General features: G+C 34.6%; 1 protein-coding gene and 1 pseudogene across 2 annotated transcripts in view; both read right to left on the bottom strand.

Moving 5' to 3' along the window:
• Window positions 1-21,615, bottom strand: part of LOC145278017 (monocarboxylate transporter 9-like) — an 83,358-nt gene that overhangs the window by 41,658 nt on the left and 20,085 nt on the right. For both annotated transcript variants that reach the window (XM_080130210.1, XM_080130209.1), the window contains exon 2: window positions 6,453-6,710. In XM_080130210.1, the coding sequence (XP_079986336.1) occupies window positions 6,453-6,705 (253 nt within the window). In that variant the 5' untranslated portion in view covers window positions 6,706-6,710. The remainder of the gene's footprint in view (window positions 1-6,452; window positions 6,711-21,615) is intronic.
• On the bottom strand, window positions 12,693-12,809 carry LOC145278606 (5S ribosomal RNA; annotated as a pseudogene).

Here is a 21,615-nt window from a genome sequence, read left to right as displayed (position 1 = left end):
AAAACTAATATTAACCTAATGTTTATTTGAAAAAGATAATATTAACAGAATGTTCATATGAAAAAATTATATTAACGTAATGTTTATATGAAAAAGATAATATTCACATAATGTTTTTATAAAAAGATAATATTAGCATAATGTTTATATAAAAAGAGAACTTTAACATATTTTTTTATAACAAATGATATTTAAATAATGTTTATATAAAAACGATGTTATCATAATGTTTATAAAAAAAGATAATATTAACATAATGTTTAAAACTATAATATTACAATAATGTTTATATAAAAACATAATATTAACATAATTTTTATATGAAAAAAGAATACGAATATATTTATGAAAAAAAGAGAATATTAACATAATGTTTATAGGACAAGGATAATATAAACATACTGTTTATATAAAAAGGAGAATATTCACATAATGTTCATATGAAAAAGAGAATACTAACATAATTTTATATGAAAAAGATAATATTTACACAATGTCTATATAAAAAATAATATTAACATAATGTTTATATGAATAAAGGGAATATTAACACAATGTTTATAAAAAAGAGAATATTAACATAATGTTTATATAAAAAAGATAATACTACCATAATGTTTATAAAAAACGTAATATTAACATAATGTTTTATGAAAAAGATAATATTCACATAATGTTTATATAAAAATAATATTAACATTATTTTTATGTAAAAAAGATGTTATTAACATAATGTTTATATAAAAAATAATATTAACATTATTTTTATTAAAACCAGATAATATTACCTTAATGTTTATATAAAAAGAAAATATAAACATAATGTTTATATAAAAAAGATAATATTAACATAATCTTTATATAAAAAAGATAATATTAACATAATGTTTATATAAAAAAATAATATTAACAAAATGTTTATAAAAAAGATAATATAAACATAATGTTTATATAATAAAGTTAATATTTACATAATATTTATATAAAAAATATAATATTAACATAATGTTTTCATAAAAAAGATAATATTTACATAATGGTTATTTAAAAAAAGATAATATTAACATAACGTATACATAAAAAAGATAATATTAACATAATGTTTACATAAAAAAGATAATATTGACATAATGTTTATATAAAATAGAGAATATTAACATAATGTTTATAAAAAGGTGAATATTAACATAATGTTTATAAAAAGATAAGAGAATATTAATATAATGTTTATAAAAAGCGAATATTAGCATAATGCTTATAAAAAAGATAATATTAACATAATGTTTATAAAAAAGATAATAAAAACATAATGTTTATCAACAAGATAATATTGGCATAAAGTTTATAAAAAACAGAATATTAACATAACGTTCATAAAAAACATAATATTAACATCATGTTTATAAAAAAAGAGAATATCAACATAATGTTTATATAAAAAGAGAATATCAATATAATGTTCATAAAAAGATAATATAAACATAATGTTTATAAAAAAGTTAATATTAACATAATGTTTATAAGAAGCATAATATTAACATAATGTTTATAAAAAGAGAATATTAACATAATGTTTATAAAAAAAGAGAATATTAATATAATATCTATAAAAAGAGAATATTAACATAATGTTTATAAAAAAAGAGAATATTAATATAATATTTATAAAAAGATAATATTAACATAATGTTTATAAAAAAAGAGAATATTAATATAATATTTATAAAAAGGTAATATTAACATAATGTTTATAAAAAAGAGAATATTAACATAATGTTTATATAAAAAAGAGAATATTAACATAATGTTTATATAAAAAACATAATATTAACATAATGTTTATATAAATAAACATAATATAAACATAATGTTTATATAAAAACATGATATTAACATAATGGTTATAAAAAAGATAATATTAACATAATGCTTATATAAAAATATAATATTAACATAATGGTTATAAAAAAGTTAATATTAACATAATGCTTATATAAAAATATAATATTAACATAATGGTTATAAAAAAGATAATATTAACATAATGTTTATATAAAAAATATAATATTAACATAATGTTTATAAAAAAGATAATATAAACATAATGTTTATAAAAATGTTAATATTGACATAATGTTTATAAAAAAGAGAATATTAGCAAAAATCTACCTTTATATTTATCTTATTTTATATAAATGGGAATTTTGTCTCTGGGTGTGTGAATTTGTTACCTTAAGACTTGGAAACGGCTGACACGATTTTTTGATATCACACGAATAGTACTTAATAAGACTTGGAGTGTATTTACAAAGGTTTTGTATCAGAATCACTCTGATGAATATCGAAAATCGATTATTAAATAATACGATTAAAGCAGTAAGTATGAATTAACGTTTTTATACATCCTAACATCACAAGTTAATTTGAGAAATTTTATCGCCGCACAAGTCGAAAGAAAGCTCCGCATATAAACTCAATAGTCGGTTCTTTGATAAGACAAGGGCGCGTTCAAAGTGAATTATAATATTTAGAGCAAGATTTTACCATGATACTTTTGCATTTTAAATGTTAAATAGAAGCCAATATTTACATTTTAGAGCAGACATTGAATTGATATCATGTAACCAACAAGTTTTTAATCCATTACGGTTGGGACATACAAACCGAGTACGTTTCAAGTTAATGATTAACCTATCTATCTATCTATCTATCTATCTATCTATCTATCTATCTATCTATGTCAGGTCATGTCATATCATGTCATATGCTACTGGTACCATGTAACCTAGTACTATCTGCCTCATGGTCGTGTCACCGGTGACTAAACTGGTTCCCCCACCAGACTTGTTTGGTGAGGAGGGTGGCTAGTCTCCCTGAAGGATTTAAAACAAGACCTTCCAAAGGGCGAATGAACCCTTTTTCGGGGTCAACGGCCAACTCGCACCGTGTGTGTTTGTGTGTATGTATGTGTTGGGGTGGAGAGGGCTCCCGTAAGCCGTGGTGAAGGCTACCTTTCTAGGAGAAGCAAATCTCTGATTTAAAAAACCATGAAGCGAGAGACCAGCATCCGCATTAAGCTGGTCTGCAGTTTAACTTGTTGCTGGCTATCTTGCTCTTGCTTGTTGCTGGATCTCAACATTTTGAACCGAGAGAGAGAGAGAGAGAGAGAGAGAGAGAGAGAGAGAGAGAGAGAGAGAGGGAGAGAGAGACTTGGCTGTCGTACAAAGCTAAGACTCTGTAACATCATCTGTGTATAGATACTCCCTCAGACATTTGTCTATTAAAATGGTTCTGTGGCGATGGAAGTCATTTTTGGGCACATGAACTTTAAGTGTCTGAGGGAGTGGCACTCGTCTGACAAGACGTTGCAATCATCATCTATATATATATATATATATATATATATATATATATATATATATATATATATACTAGAATTCTTATCCCGTTGAAACCGGCTAAAATTTATAATCCATTAACTTTAACTACGCATCAAACGGATACCATAATACTTTGTTTGCTGAAACTTATAAAAACAAAGGTTCATACTAAAGTCTAGTCATATCATTCCAGTAGTTAATGAAAATAAGGACAGACAGATGATAGAAATATAATAAGACTTTAAAAATGCGAAAACTAATGATCAAAAACAAGTTATCGTGAGATTATTACTCTAATGTCGCATTTTATGTAAAATAGTCACAAATCAAAAATTGAACACGTTGACTCATGAAATATACAAATTGAATGCACTTCATAATCGTAGCAACGCAAGTATCAATGATATACAAATTATTTGGATTTTCGAACTAGTGTATTAAACTTGAGTATTATTCTATGTCAAAATTTGGAATCTACATGGAATTTCGGTCGAAACCCTTTATTTAATTCAATATTAGTAGTATGTTCTCGATCCGTCAGCCATGCCAGGATAAAAATCATAAGTAATTCGAAATTGCATTCCTAGTGTCGCCCGCATTGAGGATTGAACTTTCAAAAGAGTCTAACTTTACAGTAAAATAATACCAAGTAGTTTTTACACTACACCACTTGTCATTGCAGACAATTCTAGTTAGAATTTGAGGAGCCTTGGACCTGTTTTGCCTTCTGGATGCACAATCTTACTTCTTGTCATTATGTAGAAAGCCAACTTTCACAGTTTCGGCAAAAAGATTCCCGAGTTCGATAGAAAGATTCTGAGTCCGAGAAGAAAGATTTTTAAGTTCGACAGAATGATTCCTGAGTCCGAAAATACACACTTGAAGACGCTCGGAGGTTACATCGATCGAAACAATATGAAGAAACGTTCAAAATGAGAACAGTAGTTCAAATAATTAAAGTAATACGAAAATTAATCCTCATCTCAAAAATTCAGAAAAGTTATATCATTAATACTATTACATTTTTTTTTTATCAGAAAAAAAATTTCAAGAAACTACATCCATAATATCATTAATGCCATTACATTTTTTAATCAGAAAAAAAGAATATAATTCAAATAAAATACATGCATAATATCATTAATGCTATTACATTTTTAATCAGAAAAAAGAATATAATTTCAATAAAATACATATAATAACATTTATATTATTACATCTTTTAATCAGAAAAAAATAATTTCAATAAAATACATACATAATATCATTAATGCTATTACATTTTTAATCAGAAAAAAGAATATAATTTCAATAAAATACATATAATAACATTTATATTATTAAATCTTTTAATCAGTAAAAAAAATAATTTCAATAAAATACATACATAATATCATTAATGATATTAAATTTTTTATCAGAAATAACAATATAATTTCAATAAAATACATACATAATATATTTATACTATTACATTTTTATTAATCAGAAAAAAGAAAATAATTTCAACGAAATACATACATAATAACATTAATGCTATTACATTTTTCTATCAGAAAAATAAAGAATATAATTCCAATAAAATACATGCATAATATCATTAATACTGTTAAATATTTTTAATCAGAAAAAAGAAAATAATTTCAATAAAATACATGCATAATATCATTAATACTATTATATATTTTTAATCAGAAAGAATAAAATAATTTCAATGAAATACATACATAATATCATTAATATAATTTCATTTTTTATCAGAAAAAAATAATTTCAATAAAATACATACATAATATCATTAATACTATTACATTTTTAAATCAGAAAAAAGAAAATAATTTCAATAAAATGCATACATAATATCATTAATACTATTACATTTTTTCATCAGAAAATCTTAATGGAACACATACATAATATCCGTTGCCAAGGCCGCTGGAAAAATGGTCGGATCCTTCTAGAGATAAAGTAGATATCTCACTGCTGATGCAATTCTCTATCTATATAAGAGCCAGGTTTTCCTCAGAATGGAGTACTGTTTCCATATTTGGGCAGGAGCTGCTAGAAAGGACTTTTCTTGCCTTTATAGGGTTCAAAATAGACTTCGTAGCCCTGTAGGGGATGTCCTTTTCTCTTCCCTGCAACCTCTTTCTCACAGAATAGATGTTGCGAGCTTGTCTCTGCTTTATCGTAATTTTACTGGCAAGTGCTCGGCTGAGCTCCAAACTATATCATCGCTAAGCCTTCACAAGAAACACCCGTATAGCAGGAAACACTATCACTAATTTCCCGCACTCTTTATCTGTGCCCAAACCTAAACGTAGATTCCATGAGCAAAGTTTCTTTTTTAGAACTGCACGCCTATGGAAATGTCTTCCGTTTTTCTGCTTTCCAGCTGACTACAATATGGTTGTCTTCAAGTCTAACATAAACAAGTTTTTGGTGAGCCGCTCCATAAAAGTTAACAAATTTCCATAATTAATGATTACTATATTGTCCAATTTCTACTGTAAACTCTTTAACCCTTATCCTCAAGTGGCCTCTTGGTCTTGATAAGTAGTGATGCCTATGTAAAAAAGAAAATAATTTCAATAAAATACATACATAATATCATTAATATAATTACATTTTTTAACCAGAAAACAGAAAATAATTTCAATAATACAGTTTTTTTAATCAGAATAAAGGAAAAATTCAAATGAAATACATGCATAATATCATTAATACTACTTCATTTTTCTTAATCAGAAAAAAAGGAAAATCATTTCAATAAAATACATCATTCATATACTTAGCTTTTTTTAATCAGAAAACAATAATTTCAATGTAATTGCATTTTTTAATCAGAAAAAAAGAAAATATTTTCAAGAAAATAAATATATAATATGCTAATTAAAAAAATTAAGAAAAAAGAAAATAATTTCAATAAAATGTATACATAATATCATTAATACTATTACATTTTTTAATCAGAAAAAAGAAAATAATTTCAATAAAATACATACATAATATCATTAGTACTATTACATTTTTTAACCAGAAAACAGAAAATAATTTTAATAAAGTACATACCACCAAACATTGTAGAACCGGTGAAGATTGAACCGACGATGGATGATTTCGCCACAGATTCCTCGTAAAGGTCAATAATACCTAACAGAAGTATTCCACTTGAAACCACCATTCCTGATGTTGTAAAATTCGTCATAAAAGTCGCGAAACAAATGACCCATCCCCAACCACCATCTGGGGGTCGTATTTCTGTTTCTGGTGTCAGAACAACTTCCGCTGTTGTCTGCTTATCTTCCATTTGATCGGGCCACATACGGCCTTAAAGAGAAATAATAATAATAATAATAATAATAATAATAATAACAACAACAACAGTAACAACAACAACAATAATAATAGTAACAACAATAACAACAATAACAACAACAACAACAACAACAACAATAATAATAATAATAATAATAATAACAACAACAGTAACAACAACAACAACAATAATAATAGTAACAACAATAACAACAACAACAACAACAACAACAATAATAATAATAATTCTGATTTCGCTTATGAACGTCTCTTTGGAAAGGGATGGGATTCATTTCCAGAGGATTTCCCTTGATCCCGGCTTCAAACCAGGAGCTTCAAGGATCAAGGGTTTTCCTAAGGATGTTGGTGGTATCTATAATTGCAGAGGTTTGAAAGCTGCCTAATACATCGGGGATTTGTAATTTTTTCAATTATCCTTCCAGGCGACTTGATACTACTCCTAGTGTACCAACTACGACCGGGATTATTTGTGTTTTAACCCCGTGTATACGCCTTATCTCCAAGGCCAATGGAGCATAATTGCTCCACTTCTCATTCTCCTCCTCTCTCACATTCCTGCCCTAGGGTACTGAGAAGTCTACAATCTGCCAGTTTTTTGAGACCTTGTCAATGACGACCAAATCCGGACGGTTATGTTCCAATTGCTTGGTCGTTATGACACTTTTGTCCCACCATACCTCTACCTTGCCATCCTCACTTGTTCTCACTTCATCAGGCACCTCCTCAAACCATTTTCCAGCACACTTCACCCAAACCCTCTTTCACACCTCCCAATATATCCGGAGTCCCATGCGATCGTGTCTTTTGCGGTACTCTCTCTGGGCCAGTCCACTACACCCTGCTGCAAGATGCGCAATTGACTCTAAGGTCTTACCACAAATCTAGCATTCTGCAGCAATTTCCTCTCCTAGAACCACTTTTTTGAACAATCGTGTTTCTAATGCCTGCTCTTGTGCTGCACAAACAAAAGCTTCAGTACTCTTAGCCAGATACCCAGCTCTAAGCCATTGCCATGATCTTTCATCAGCCACTTCTGCTATATCCTGGAAGAACCTTCCATGCATTTTCTTCCTAGCCAATTCCTCTGCCCTTTCTCTATGCATACGTTTCACATAATCAGCTTTGGTCTCACATACCTCCACTTCATTGGCCACAGCCTTAAGCATCCACTCCTCACTTCTAACCACATGATCCTTCAACGACATCTCCTCGGTTCTAACACAATCTTTTACACTTTTCAATCCTCTCCCACCATCTTTCCTCTTTTGATACAGCCTTGCTACGCTACTTCGAATGTGAAATATACCAAACATTGTTCAAACTTTTCTGGTTTTGATATCCATGTCATGCAAATACTTGTCAGACCATTCTAAAATTCCCGCACTGTATCTCAAAACCCTTATTGTCCATACATTTACTGCTTTCATTAGATTTCCTCCATACAATTTCGACTTAGCAATTAGTTTCACTCTTCTAAGATACTCCTTCCTGACTTTTTCTTTCATTTCTCTGTTCATGATGCCTACACCCTCCAGCTCTCTCAAATACTTATATCCTGTATCTTCTATTTCTTTCATGATTTCTCCATTTGGCAGCACTATTCCATTCGAATGAACCTTTACTCCTCTTTTCATCAGCAGCACCGCACATTTACTAATCCCAAACTCCATCCCAATATCTTTTGAGTTCTACCAGTCTCTCCATTTCGTTTTCATTTCTACCGAATATTTTCAAATCATCCATAAACAGTAGATGGTTGATCCAAAGTTATATCCCAGTTTTTCTGTCTTCAAGAGGATACTCAGTGGCATCATTATCATTACAAAAAGAAGTGGCGATAACGAATCTCCTTGAAATAATCCACATTTAATGCCAACTTGCCCCATCTCCTCTCTGCTTGCTGTCAGGACCGTTTTTCATTGAGCCATACTTGTCTCCAAAAGCCCTACCACATTCTCAGCAACCTTCATCATCAATAGCATTTCACGTATCCGTGAATGAGGAACCATGGCACAAGCCTTTCTGTAATCGATCCATGCTACACTCAGATTTCTCTTCTTCTTCTTCTTCTTCTTCCTCTTCTTCTCCGCATCCTGCATTATTGCTTTATCAATTAGTAGTTGTTCTTTAGTACCTCTCGAGCCTTTCCGGTACCCCCTTTTGTTCGTCAGGAACAACACCATTACTCTCTAGATGTTCATAAATTTTCTCCACAAATATTCCAGTCAACAGTTTCCATATCTATGGCAGACATGTAATTGGTCTATAATTATTGGCATCTGTTCCTTTTGCAGGATCTTTCCTAATCAGTGTTGTTCTTCCCTTCACAAGCCAATCAGGGACATCTCCTGACTCTACAACCCTTTGCAGAGCAGCAGCTATAAGTGGATAAAGACATGGGAATTGTTTAAACCAGAAACCCATCACTCCATCTGGATCAGGTGCCTTCCAGTTTGTCATCCTTCGTATGCCAGCTTTAACGTCATCGATGGTTATCTCAACGTTCTTCATCTGCAGCATTTCTGATAGCCTTTCTCTGACCTCTCCCAACCAGCTAGCCTTCTCATTATATCGCCCTTCGACGGACCAAATCCCACTCCAGGACTTCTTTGCCTCTTTTGCATTTGGAGTGTTGTTATTTCCTGCCTGTTTACTACCATTTAATTCTTTATACAGCTGAGACTGATTGTTCTGGAAATGCAACACTTTTTGCCGAAATGCAACACTTTTTCCAACAAAGTTCCTAATTTTTATACCACCAGTGTGGACCTTCTCTTTCAACATTGTTAGAACGTTTATCGTTCCCTTTTCCAGCAATCTATACCTGCTTTCAAGCTCGTCCTTAACTTTGTGTAAGCCAAGTCAATTCGCAACAACGTATGACGCTGCATACAGAAGTCTGTTAAGTTCCGTAATCGATATGTTCTTTCTTATGATGTTGTGAATTACTCCTTGAATTATTTTTACCTCGTTTTTCACCTTCCGCCTATCACTACTCGTCATACTTGGAATCTCTATGATATCGTCTCTAAGAAGAACCTCTCTTAACTTCTGAAGTACTTCTTTTTCTACAGAAGTCAAAGTTCGAACTTCATCACCACTTCTCCATACATCTGCTCTTTACACTGGCTCCATTGTCTCAGAGTCAATGATTTCATCTGCCTTAGATCCTTCAAACTCTTTCTCATTACTTCCCCTAACCATAAGATTCCATACCTCCTCGGTTGTCCGCTTCCCATCATCGCTTACATTTCCCTTCTCTTAGTTCTTTCATCAGAGCTAGTTTCATCAATTTTACTTTCGCTATTCATTTCATTCCTAACCATCCATTCAATCTCTTCTCTTGCAATCACTGAAAGTAGGTTGTTGTTGTTACTACTACTACTACTACTACTACTACTACTACTACTACTACTACTACTACTAATGATAATAATCCAGTATATAATATTTTGATTGCAGAAATTCCCATCTGGATCAAATTACCGTAGGTTTGCAATAACAGATTCAATATACAAATTTATTATGCTTAAACCCACCGTCTTTTGTAAATTTTGACCGACGTTACATACACATTCAGTCGTGATATTAAAATACTGCATTTGATCCATGGAGAACAACAATCGCAACATTATAAGTGGAAGGAGTCCCTGCTTTTCTCTATATATATGTTCTGTCCTAGCACTGCTACCAGTTATCACTCGGTACTATTCTCCATTTTACTACTACAGTGAGATTATACCCTCCATAACTGAATACTTACATACACAGAACTAACATATTCCCTCCGATTATCCAATTCGAAATTAATAACATCTCCTCGACAATGTTCCGTCTATTACGATTGGCTGAAACCGGACATTCTCATATTCCAGTATGAACCGAATTCCTACATAAACGAATACTTCTAAAAGTTGCCAAACATGATGTCTCCCTCCACAGGAGACACTAGGGCTAAAAACAACATCACTTAAACAATATTAACCTCAGAATCCGACATTTACATATTGCTAGCCTCATATAACGCAACAGTCAGTCATGTGTAATAACTTACATAACTACGGTCGTACTTTTCTACATTCATTACCTACGCTTCTGTCGCTATCTACAGGGCACACTAGTGAGCACTAAAAAGAAAATGTAAACTATTAACCACTCAAAAACGCACAGTTAACTACGTCGGGAAATATCAAAACAAATTTGAACACATACATGGTTTACAAATGTAAACATGTTCGGATGATTGTCAGTATCGGATTACCCCCAGCCAAATCACCGATAAAAAAAATCGTCCACGTCCATCATAGTTAAACATCTAATCGGAAACTCGAAAAAAAATGCAACGACCTTTATTTTTTTATGAGAATTTGCTAAGAATTTTAAAGCCATGACCTCTAATTCGACAGTTTAAAGGCTTTTGAGGAGTCATAAAGTAAATATTAATAAACGATTAAAGTGGTTTCGTTTACAAAAAAAATAAACGAAATAGGTAAAAAGTCATGATTAAAAAGTCATGGTTCAAAATTCTTAGCAAATTCTAATTTAATTAGAACATTGATAGTTTTGGGAGATTCGGGCCAAGATCACATAATTCTTGTTTATTACTTACTTGTAGTGCTATTTGACCAATGACATCGTGTTATTTATTTCTGTTATTTGAAGTAGATTTTTCTTTGAACTATGTAGTGGAAAAAAATAAAAGAATAAATAATAATGTTTCATTTTAGTAAGAAAGATAACGGATTAATAATTCGTTATTACTAAAATAATAACAGGGAAAACGCATCTTTTCTGGTAATAAAAAAATAAATTCAGTTTCATTTTGTTTTAATGCATCTATTCTGGTAATAATGAAAATAAAGTTCGTTTCATTTTTTTTTCGAGTTTCCAGTTCGATTTTTTAGTTTTATGGACGCGAACGATTTTTAGCGATGATTTTACAGGGTATTCTGATATCGACATTTACCCATGCCTGGCAGATTCATACTCGCGCGCGATACAAAATCCACTTTTCTCCTATCGACACAGTCACCAACCATATCATTTACGGGTGGGTACGCTGCCTACGATTTTCATGGTTAAATTTGGAGGTTTTATGTATCTACCACCCCAGTGTCTATTCCGAAAGCTCTTCTTAACATGGGGAGTTTCCTAATTTCATTATTGCATACGGATTTATGCATTCCCTTATTTGTTTTTTTTTCAGATTCAAATAGTACATGCAGGTTATCAACAAACGTAGTTTACTTTTTTGCGAGGGATGGGAGAGGCTTCCAGTGGGCAACGCCGGTTAACGGGTCCTGCTAATAATAATAATAATAATAATAATAATAATAATAATAATAATAATCTTCGAATGCGAGAAATAACACACATAAAGAAAAAACACTAACCAGCACAATGGAAATTGCAAGAGAAGTAAAACAAAACCGTGGAAGGACCATCACATGAAACCAAAAGAACTGAAACTGATATAAACGTTATAAACTGTATACCCCTTAAAATAATCGGCCTGCGCTGATACTACAAAAAAAATAATTGTGAAGCATTACATAAATGGAAAGACCTAGGAGGAAAGCACAAAATTCAATGGGAAACTGCAGAAAATAACAGAAATTTGTGGAGACTTATTCCCACGTAAATCACAGATAAGACTAATGGTTGTTGCCAGCAAAAAAAATCAATGATAAGCGACGATAAGGAAAAATCATTTGAAATAGTCACTAGAAATCCGAATTGACTTTTTGTCACCAAAATTCTAGTGGTCACTACTGGTCATTATCAGTGAGTAATCAGTATTAATGATCAGTAAGGAAGGCTTCCTTCAGTCTTGACAGACTATGGATACCCACAGTAAGGGTGTCTGTGCGGGAAAGTTTTGTGGCAAGTTGCTCTCCTGATTCGACATTGTTGAATCCCAGTGGCAAGTGGAGGTCCAGGACGACTGGAAACAATGCCGAGATAAGCGGAAAGCATATACAGCGCCTAGAATTCCCAAATGGTCACCCATCTGGTGCTAGCCAGGTTCAACGTTGCTTAACTTTGGTGATCTGACGAGAACCGGTGTGTCAACGTGATTATGCCGTATATATATAATGATCAGTAGTGACCTGTTAATGACCATTGTGAGAATACTACTACTACTGCTACTACTACTAATAATAATAATAACAAAAATAATAATAAGAAGAAGAAGAAGAAGGAGAAGAAGAAGAAGAAGAAGAAGAAGAACCGAGTTTTACAGCCAAGTGAAGTGCTCGTTCGCCTTGATTGGCAATCCTCTAGAGATGGTGTCTCGACAAAAAAAACTCCACAAATATTCTTATGATAAATACAAATACAAATGAATTGAATCTGGGGAGGACTGCATCTTTAGTGCAGGACTCCCCGCCCCCCGGGTCAGAAGTTCAAACGGGCAGCACTTCTGTCACAGGAGCATCGAGTTGACTTAAATCAAAGAAAATCAATATCACACTAGTCGGAAATTGGCGAAAAGATCTGTTGTCGTAAAAGGAAAATGGAACAAGGAAGAGCACAAGTTTGCAGTGGATTGTAAACTAAGAGCAGAATTGGATAGTCATGCAAGAGAAATTGGAAAGGTGACACTGATGATGGAGATATGTTTGAAATTACGAAAATCAAGCTGATGAATCAGATAATAACAATACTTAGAAAAGGATGGCTTCCATCAGTTGAAATAAAATCAATCAAGAGGAGGATAGTAAACAGCCAATCGCACAGTGCATCAGCCAGTGGCATTGACTATGCTGAAATCTTGCTCGAATCTGATCCTGTTAAAACTATTCCAGAAATGTCTCAAGTGTGCCAAAGGATAGAGGAAGAAAGTAGAAATGACATTATGGGAATGATAGATAATGATATAGTTAAAAATGAGGGGGATAGATTACTTAATAATAGTATTATTTTCAGTGCAGAAATAACAGATGATGAATTAAATTTGCTGGTTAGACTGAAAGAACTAATTAGAAGTAATAAAGACTTTTAATTGCAAAAATGTTGACCAAAGTTAAAGAATGCGACAAATAAAGTGAACAGGGTAATGAATAAGGTGTCACTGGAGAGCATAACAGATGTCAGAGATATTTTGCAGGCAGGAGCTGTATTGGTTGGTGATGTGGTATGTGCGGAAGAACCCAAAATGAAAGAGAAAAAAAGAACCATATTGGAGAAGGAGAATAGAAGGTGTTATGATGTTAAGAAAAGATCTTAGTCGAATTCAGGTATGGTTCAAGAGGAAAAATGCAAACAAGGAGAAAAAGAAAATTTGGATAGACGATACAAACTGAAAGCCAGATTATTGCAAAAGCTTCCAAGGTTATGAGGCATAGCTCAGCAGTTTAACGACGACAAGCTATTCAAAACAAATCAGTCAATTTCTTTGAGAAATCTTGAAGGAGGTGAAACCAAAACAGTGACTCCTAATCCTCAAGAAGCTACAAAGTTTTAGCCAAGTACATGGTCAAGAGGGACATCTCATAAGGTTGATGCTGACTTGGTCGCTAGAGTAAGTGAAAGACTGAAAGGGCATAAAAAAGGATATCCACATTTCTGTTGAAGATTTGAGAAATTTGGATCAACAAGAGATACCTCATTAGCGGCATCTTTGTTTACTTTCAAAAGGTCGGAAGGTTTAGTCAGTCGAAACATTTGAGTTGGGTTACGGAAGTGAACAGACGTACCTCAAGCCAGGAAGCGAGGCTGTGAAGAACAAGCATGCAGACACGAAATGCAGACTCTTGGTGAAGACCATTCGACAGAGGTGAAATAAGTTTATACTATAAAAATATAGTGTTGTTCTGTGGTTTCACAAAAGAAGAAAGCACAGAGGTCTCAATTGGTTATAGCGTTGGTCATTTCATGTTTCATCACGGAGCTCAGGAATGAGGATAGAAACACTCTTGGAGAAAGAAAGGTATTAATCATATATTATTATTCGTATAAAAAAGTGTACCTTATGTATCTATGAACTGTAATATCTACCGCGTGATAAATCTCTGACAATACATGACTCAGTTTATGCGTCGATATTATATCCCCTAGCTAAACCACAATGCAAACAAATTATTCGATTATCTGGTGTCGTTATAAGAACAATATCTCACCCACTATACAACATATGACTGCTTAGTGTCGATCCATCTCTCAGTGTAACAATATAAAGAGCATAAGTATGCACCTATATACTCATATATTCATGGACATACAAAGACAAGCATAAAAGAGTCATACACATAAAGAAGGTGGGTATATAGATATCATTTCTATACAAATACACAACAGATAAGTGCACATATATGACAGCGTCGGCAAATATATAAAAGAATGGAAAATGGAGTGAGGAGAAGAGTGTGGAGTGTATGAGGGTTGGGAAGTTAAGTTTAACATAGTAGGACAACATCTTGCCTCTTTCTTTTCTTTTTTATTTCTTCTATTTCTATCTTTATTATTTACCCATCTCGCATTTTTCTTTCACTTTTCTCTCTTCCCCTCTCTATTCCTATCGACGTCTGGTTTGATATTTTAACTTCCCCTGCCTCGCACCTTGTCAAATCTCATTTACTTTATAATTGACTGACTGCTGCTGCTGCTGCTGCTGGGGTTTTTTATTCGAATTCGTACATTTTCTAATTTATCTCTTTTTCTCACTATAATAAATATTTATTTCTATGAAGTCTGATAAAATTACCGGATCGTATACACGACTCGGTAATCGAAACATGTCTAACCAAGCAGTTTAAAAACGGTAATAAAAACATATTTTTCTCTACAGCAGTATTGAGCACTTTCTTTGGGTGTTTTTACCATTTACTACTTACTCTTTATACACACACACACACACACACACACATATATATATATATATATATATATATATATATATATATATATAAGCAGGGTGACCCCACGTTGGCTAGGATTGAATGATGATCAACGAATGTTTCACACTCCCATATTTTTATTGTCATCAAATTTTTTTTTATTTTTATTACATTTTCACCCCAAACAAGGCACATTGCCACTTTGGTGTAGGGGGCTACTATCAGGGGAAACATCTACTGGGGTACTATGTAGGGATTTGGGCAGCAAGATGTTGGTTCACGTTGCACTTGAACTTATGCATGTCAGTACTGTTGGGGAAGCAGTGACCTGGAATGGAATTCCAAAGTCTAGCAGTTCTGGGGAAGAAACTACTGGAGTAGAAAGATCTTTTACATCTAGGGGTCTCTACAGTGTGGGGGTGGGATTTTGCAGCTTGTAGGGTCTGTCGAGGGTGTTCACGTCGTGGGGACACAAGTGCTTGCAGTTCATCAGAGCATTCACCATTAAAGTACTTGTAGAACAGGCAGAGGGATGCAACGTTTCGACGATGGGACAGAGGCTGAAGCTTAGATGCCAGTTTAGGGCCTATCAGATTTGCGACTTTCTTTTGAACCCTGTCAAGGAGCGAGAGACTAGTAGCTGATGCACCAGCCCAAATATGACAGCAATACTCCATACATGGGCGAATGGTGACCTTATAGAGGTACAGGATACTTTCGGGTGTTAGAAGTTTTCTAGCACGGTAGAGAGAGCCTACCTCCCTCGCAGCGGCCCTGGCAATGCCCTCGATGTAATTGTTCCAACTCATGTTTCCTGTGAACGTTAGGCCAAGGAGCTTGAAAGACGTACTCTCAGATAAAGAGTCGTTGGCCATTGCTATAGGTGGTAGAGAAGGTTTCTTGTAATTATTGAATGAAACCAGTTTAGTCTTGGCAGCATTGAACGTGACCATCCATTTTTGTCCCCATTCCACTACTGATTGGAGGGCATCCTCTAGTGTTTCTGCCATTACTTTAGATATATGTTCATTTGTTTTCCTGTCGTGCCTGCTATAGGGTGTGGTGTCATCAGCATATATACCCATCTCAGAGGCAATTTTGTCGGGGAGGTCATTTATGAATATCAGGAACAGCAGAGGTCCAAGGATAGATCCCTGGGGCACTCCCGCATTTATATCATATTGTTTAGATGTACGACCGTCGAGGACAACCTGGATTTTTCTCTTATCTAAGAAGGATTTAATTATATTAAGTATTCTACCAGTGATACCGTATGATCTAATCTTCCTGAGGAGACCCTCATGCCATACCCTGTCAAAAGCCTTAGATATATCTAGAGCTACCGCTCTTCCCTCTCCCGCTTTGTCCAGTGAATGGTATATGCGTTCAGAGATTACAGTGAGGATGTCTGCCGTGGAACGGGCTTGTCTAAATCCATATTGTTCGTTGGTCAGAAGTTTAGCATCTGTAAGGTGCTGGACTAGAGCATGGTTAATTAAGTTTAGCATCTGTAAGGTGCTGGACTAGAGCATGGTTAATTAAAGTGGGAGGAGGCTAATAGGGCGATAATTTAATGGGTCAGTTCTTTCGCCAGAATTCTTGAATACTGGTACCACAGAAGCAGTTTTCCAACAGCCCGGAAAGCAAGATTCATTAAGGCATTTGTTGTAGAGTTTGGAGAGAACTGGAGCTACTTCGGCTGTGCACTTTTTTAATAGCACAGCTGGGATGAGGTCGGGTCCACATGCTTTTGAAGTGCCAAGGTTTTTTATGATAGCATGCACCTGAGCAGAGGATATTTTTAGATCGTCTAGCGTGGCGTCTGTCCGCATAGGAAATTGAGGTAGGGGTGGTTTAGAGGGTCCAGTGTGGAGTTTGAGGCAAACCGACTGGCAAGCATGTTAGCCTTTTCGATTGCTGAGCAAACAACCTCGTGATTGTTGGTTAGTGGGGGAATTGTTGATTGCCCATTATTTACTACACTGTTGTATATTTTCCAGACGTCACGAGTTCCTAGTTTTTGTGCTTCGATGCATTTTTTAGTGGTTTCCGTAAATTCCCTCTTAGCTGTCGCTATTTCTTTCTTAACGTTACTTCTAGCTTCTATGTACTTCTGTTTGTTTGAACTGGACTTATGTCAGTTAAACCTGCGGAATGCATGCTGCCTTTGAGCAATGGCAGTTGCGCAAGTCGAAGTAAACCATTGGGGAGAGTGGAGCTTGCTATAGAATTTCCACATGGGAACATGCGCTTCAATTGCAGTTTTGAACCATTCAGTGGTCTCGGTTGCACACTGTTCAGCAGGAAGAGAAAAAATATTTCCCCATGGGGCGTCTCTGATAAGATCTCTGATGGTTTCCCAGTCAGCCTTTTTATAATATCTCGTTGTTTTGAGCACTGGCTCTTCAGTTTTGGGTCTAGAGTTTAGGGCGATTTCAACCATTATCACTGCATGATCAGCGTTCCCAAGTGGGCTGTCGGCTTTCGTTACACAATCATCAGGAACTGTGGTCAAAAACAGATCTAATAGTGATGCGTGTTATTCTTCCTGATCAGGGAAACGGGTTGGAAAAGTAACAATTTGCGTTAGGAAGTGAGATACAGAGAAGCTATGAGTTGCGCTGCCTGCTGCATCTGCGTAAGTAGAGAATCCAAGCCAGTTTTTGTGATGGACAGCAAATACATGTACTTGGGCGCTAGTGTCGAAGGAGAGTGCCGTGTCTATGCTGTCAGATACTTTGTTTATTATGGTGCAGTCTTGGGTCGAGGGAGAGCGGTAGAGAAATTAAAAGTAGCTAATGTTGTGTTGCATGATTAGTCTAAAGCACATAAAGGCTTGATCATCCGTTTCTAGGTTTGTTTCTCTAGTCAAGGGAAGGGTATTACGAATGTAAACTCCAAGTCCGTGCATATGTCTGTCAGAGTCCTTACGGCAGAGTGGGAGATATCCAGGCATGTTAAAGTAGTTAGAGGGGATGGAGGAGTGTAGGTTAGTCTCACTTAGTGCTAAGATATCCGGGGTATTTGTTAGGAGAAATGCTTCAACATCAGCTAAATTAGTTCTAAGCCCACGGATATTTGTGAATGCAAGCCTCAAGGGAGGAGGCAAGTTGGATTTGTTTGACCCTAAGCCTGGTTTAAGCTTATTTTTAGATTGTACTGTCATCATATTTTTTAACGAGTTTCAGTTAGGTTAGGGGGAGCCGAACAGGAGGTTATGCAGAATATCACACATGCATCACAAGTAGACCATCAGCTGACCCTCCATCAACTAGGACTGTGGCCTCAGGAAAGCCCACCGGGGATGAGTGCAGGGTCCCTTTCCATGCGCCCCATGGCACTGCCAACATCCCGATATTATACAACTGTTGATGGAGCAGCCGCTCTAAGCGCTACCAAAGAGTTAGGGCTCCTGTACTACCAGTCGGAAACAGCAGCCAGTAACTGTCAATCCGGTACCCTCAACCCATCAGAGGAAGGTCAATCCAATCTAATTGATCAGGCATATATGGTACTCAAGCATTCTCAAGTGCCCAGCTTTAGGGGTGGGGTGTGTCGGGAGAGGGGAAACGGCGTTCATTGCCCTAGACAAGAAACAAGATCTACCACTGGGTGTTTCTGTCGAATCACTGTGATAGTACCTCTGCGCCTGACTAATAGGCAAAGAAGGAGTATGGAAGCCGGGCGATAGGCAGGACCTATCTACTCCTTAAGCAATTTAGGTTTGCAAACCGGTAATTTGTTTGAGTCACCAGCTCTAGGAAGGTTGTCATCCAAGACTGAAGAGGCCTCCCTCCTCTTTGGTTTAGTTTCAGAGTTTTCCTTCTCCTAGACGGAGGATCTGGACAGATCTACTGGGTCCGTCACCACTGAGAGGGTTTGCTCCGCGCCTGGGTTCTAATCCAGGTATTTCTGCGACCCCGCGAGGTTAGTTAATGTTATTGGGTTAGTTTGTAGAGGTTATATATCTGCTGAAAAGTTAGTTTGTAGAGGTTATATATCTGCTTAATAGTTACACTCCTCAAAGTGAATTAGGGATATTGTTATTTCATTGTTACTGGATAAAGGGGTTGAGTAGAACTCATGCAGTGTAAGCAACTATGATTGTAAGGAGGCTTGTTAGGAGGAGATAATGTGGTTCGAGGTTTTCCCTTTTATATATATATATATTTTATTATTATTTTTTTATTCATGTTAGCTTGGGTCTAGGATAACATTAAAGTGTGAGTAGGTGTTAAGATTTGAACTACGAGTTGTGCCCAAACTATATTTTAGATGACAGCAGGGCATGAGATGCGAGTGCAATATAGTACGGATAAAACAGTAAGTTTTGAGTCATGTGTAATTTGGTAAATAGATATATGGGCTGGTTTTAGTAGGTGCGAATAAAGTTGAAGGTACAAAGTGAGTTTCTATTATTGAGAGAAGATGTTTTCAGCTTTCAAGTAAGAGTTAAGGAAATTTAGCATAGCAAGAAGCATTGGTTCAGTTTCGTATTAGCGTTGCAAAGCTATCTAAGAGGATACATAGTTGTGTAATGCAGTGCGGTGTGCTTTGCTTCCGAGTACATACTTTGGCTGTTAAATACCTAACTGGATTAGGAATGAACTCCAATGCATGTCTAAAGGGTAGAATTGTATAGATGTTTAGTGATGACTAAGCAGTTAGCATGTGAAGGTTAGGGGCTGGAAGTTAAAGATTCCAGTACAAAACGGTGTGAAATGTAGGAGTTAAGTGGCGGTTTGGTGGGAAGGAGCAGATTGTTAGCCTTCAAGAGACAGGGGTTATTAATTTACAAGAAACAGATCTACATTAGGATTTAGAGTGGCAGGTAAGTTTTTTTTTTTTGCGCATGCAGGTTAGACAGAGGTAATCGTCTTGGAGGTAAAATGTATATTGGGATTTCGTAGCTAGCAGTTAGGTGTTTTTTCCAGTTACAAGAACTAGTTCACGGCGAATCGGAAATTCGTATTTTGTATTTATAGGCAGACATTAAGGTCACGCACAGAGCATAGCATCCACTCAGGAAGAATAGCCATAGTATCACAGCTAAGATACTGCATATTTAGGTTACGAATAGTGAAAGTTAAATTGGGCGGCACTCTTTTTTTTTTTTTTTTGCACCTTATCATGGCTGTTAATATTAAGTATCGTACTTAAATAAAGTTCTTCTGTCATATAAATAAGCTAAATAGGGATTCCCCCTCCCCACTACTACGTCGATGTGACATGGTAAAAAGAAAGAAAAATTTGTCAGGAAATTGTTTTAAAATAAGTGAATCAAGAATGGTCAAGATGTGTGAGAAATAAAATAAAATTACATAGAATGATATGAGCACAAACGAAAAAAAAGAGGGTTAGATTTGTTTGGTTTAAAAAAATAAAATAAAATAAAATAAAATAAATAAGTAAAAATAAAATAAAATAAAATATAAAATAAAATAAAGTGTGCAAAGAAAAAATGTACTTAGCTAAAATTATATCTTCGAGGGAAATGAGGGAAATCGCCCATTTTCAGTCAAATCGATTGAATACTTGCTCAAGTTGGGGCCCAATCGCGTACACCGGGTGGAAGCTCACATGCCTCTTGCACTGACTTAATTCACAATGATTTGTAGTCTACATTGCACTTATAAAAAAAGTAGTTACCTCCCTTTGTTCAAACTAATTATATCGACCACTTCTCCTTTCTGAAAGCCCTATTTTGATTGGCTAGGATGAAGCTCCTTGGCCAATCAACAAACATTTAATATAAGCAGAATTCTGGAAAAACAGATTCGCCCTCTTTTTGAATCAATCGTCGGCCTATAGACAACTATGGAAAATCTCTCCTAAATTTGCCGCCGAATTTTGATTGAACTTTTTCAGGGAGCCGTCCAAGACTTTTGGACGATAAAGAACTTTTTATTGGACTTCTAAAGCCGCAAACACAATTAGTTTTGCAAGAACCTTTTCTTTGTAATATTTTCAATTTAATATACATAATTTTCTCCAATTCTTGTGTGAGTTCAGCAATCTTTATTTCTGTATTTCGCACTTCCTACTTCAACAAGACA

The sequence above is a fragment of the Euprymna scolopes genome, chromosome 6 (assembly GCF_053919585.1).
Source record: "Euprymna scolopes isolate OS-2025 chromosome 6, ASM5391958v1, whole genome shotgun sequence".
In the NCBI taxonomy this organism is placed as follows: Eukaryota; Metazoa; Mollusca; class Cephalopoda; order Sepiida; family Sepiolidae; genus Euprymna; species Euprymna scolopes.
Note: the sequence above shows the minus strand (reverse complement) of the source record. Positions and strands in the feature narration are given on the sequence as shown.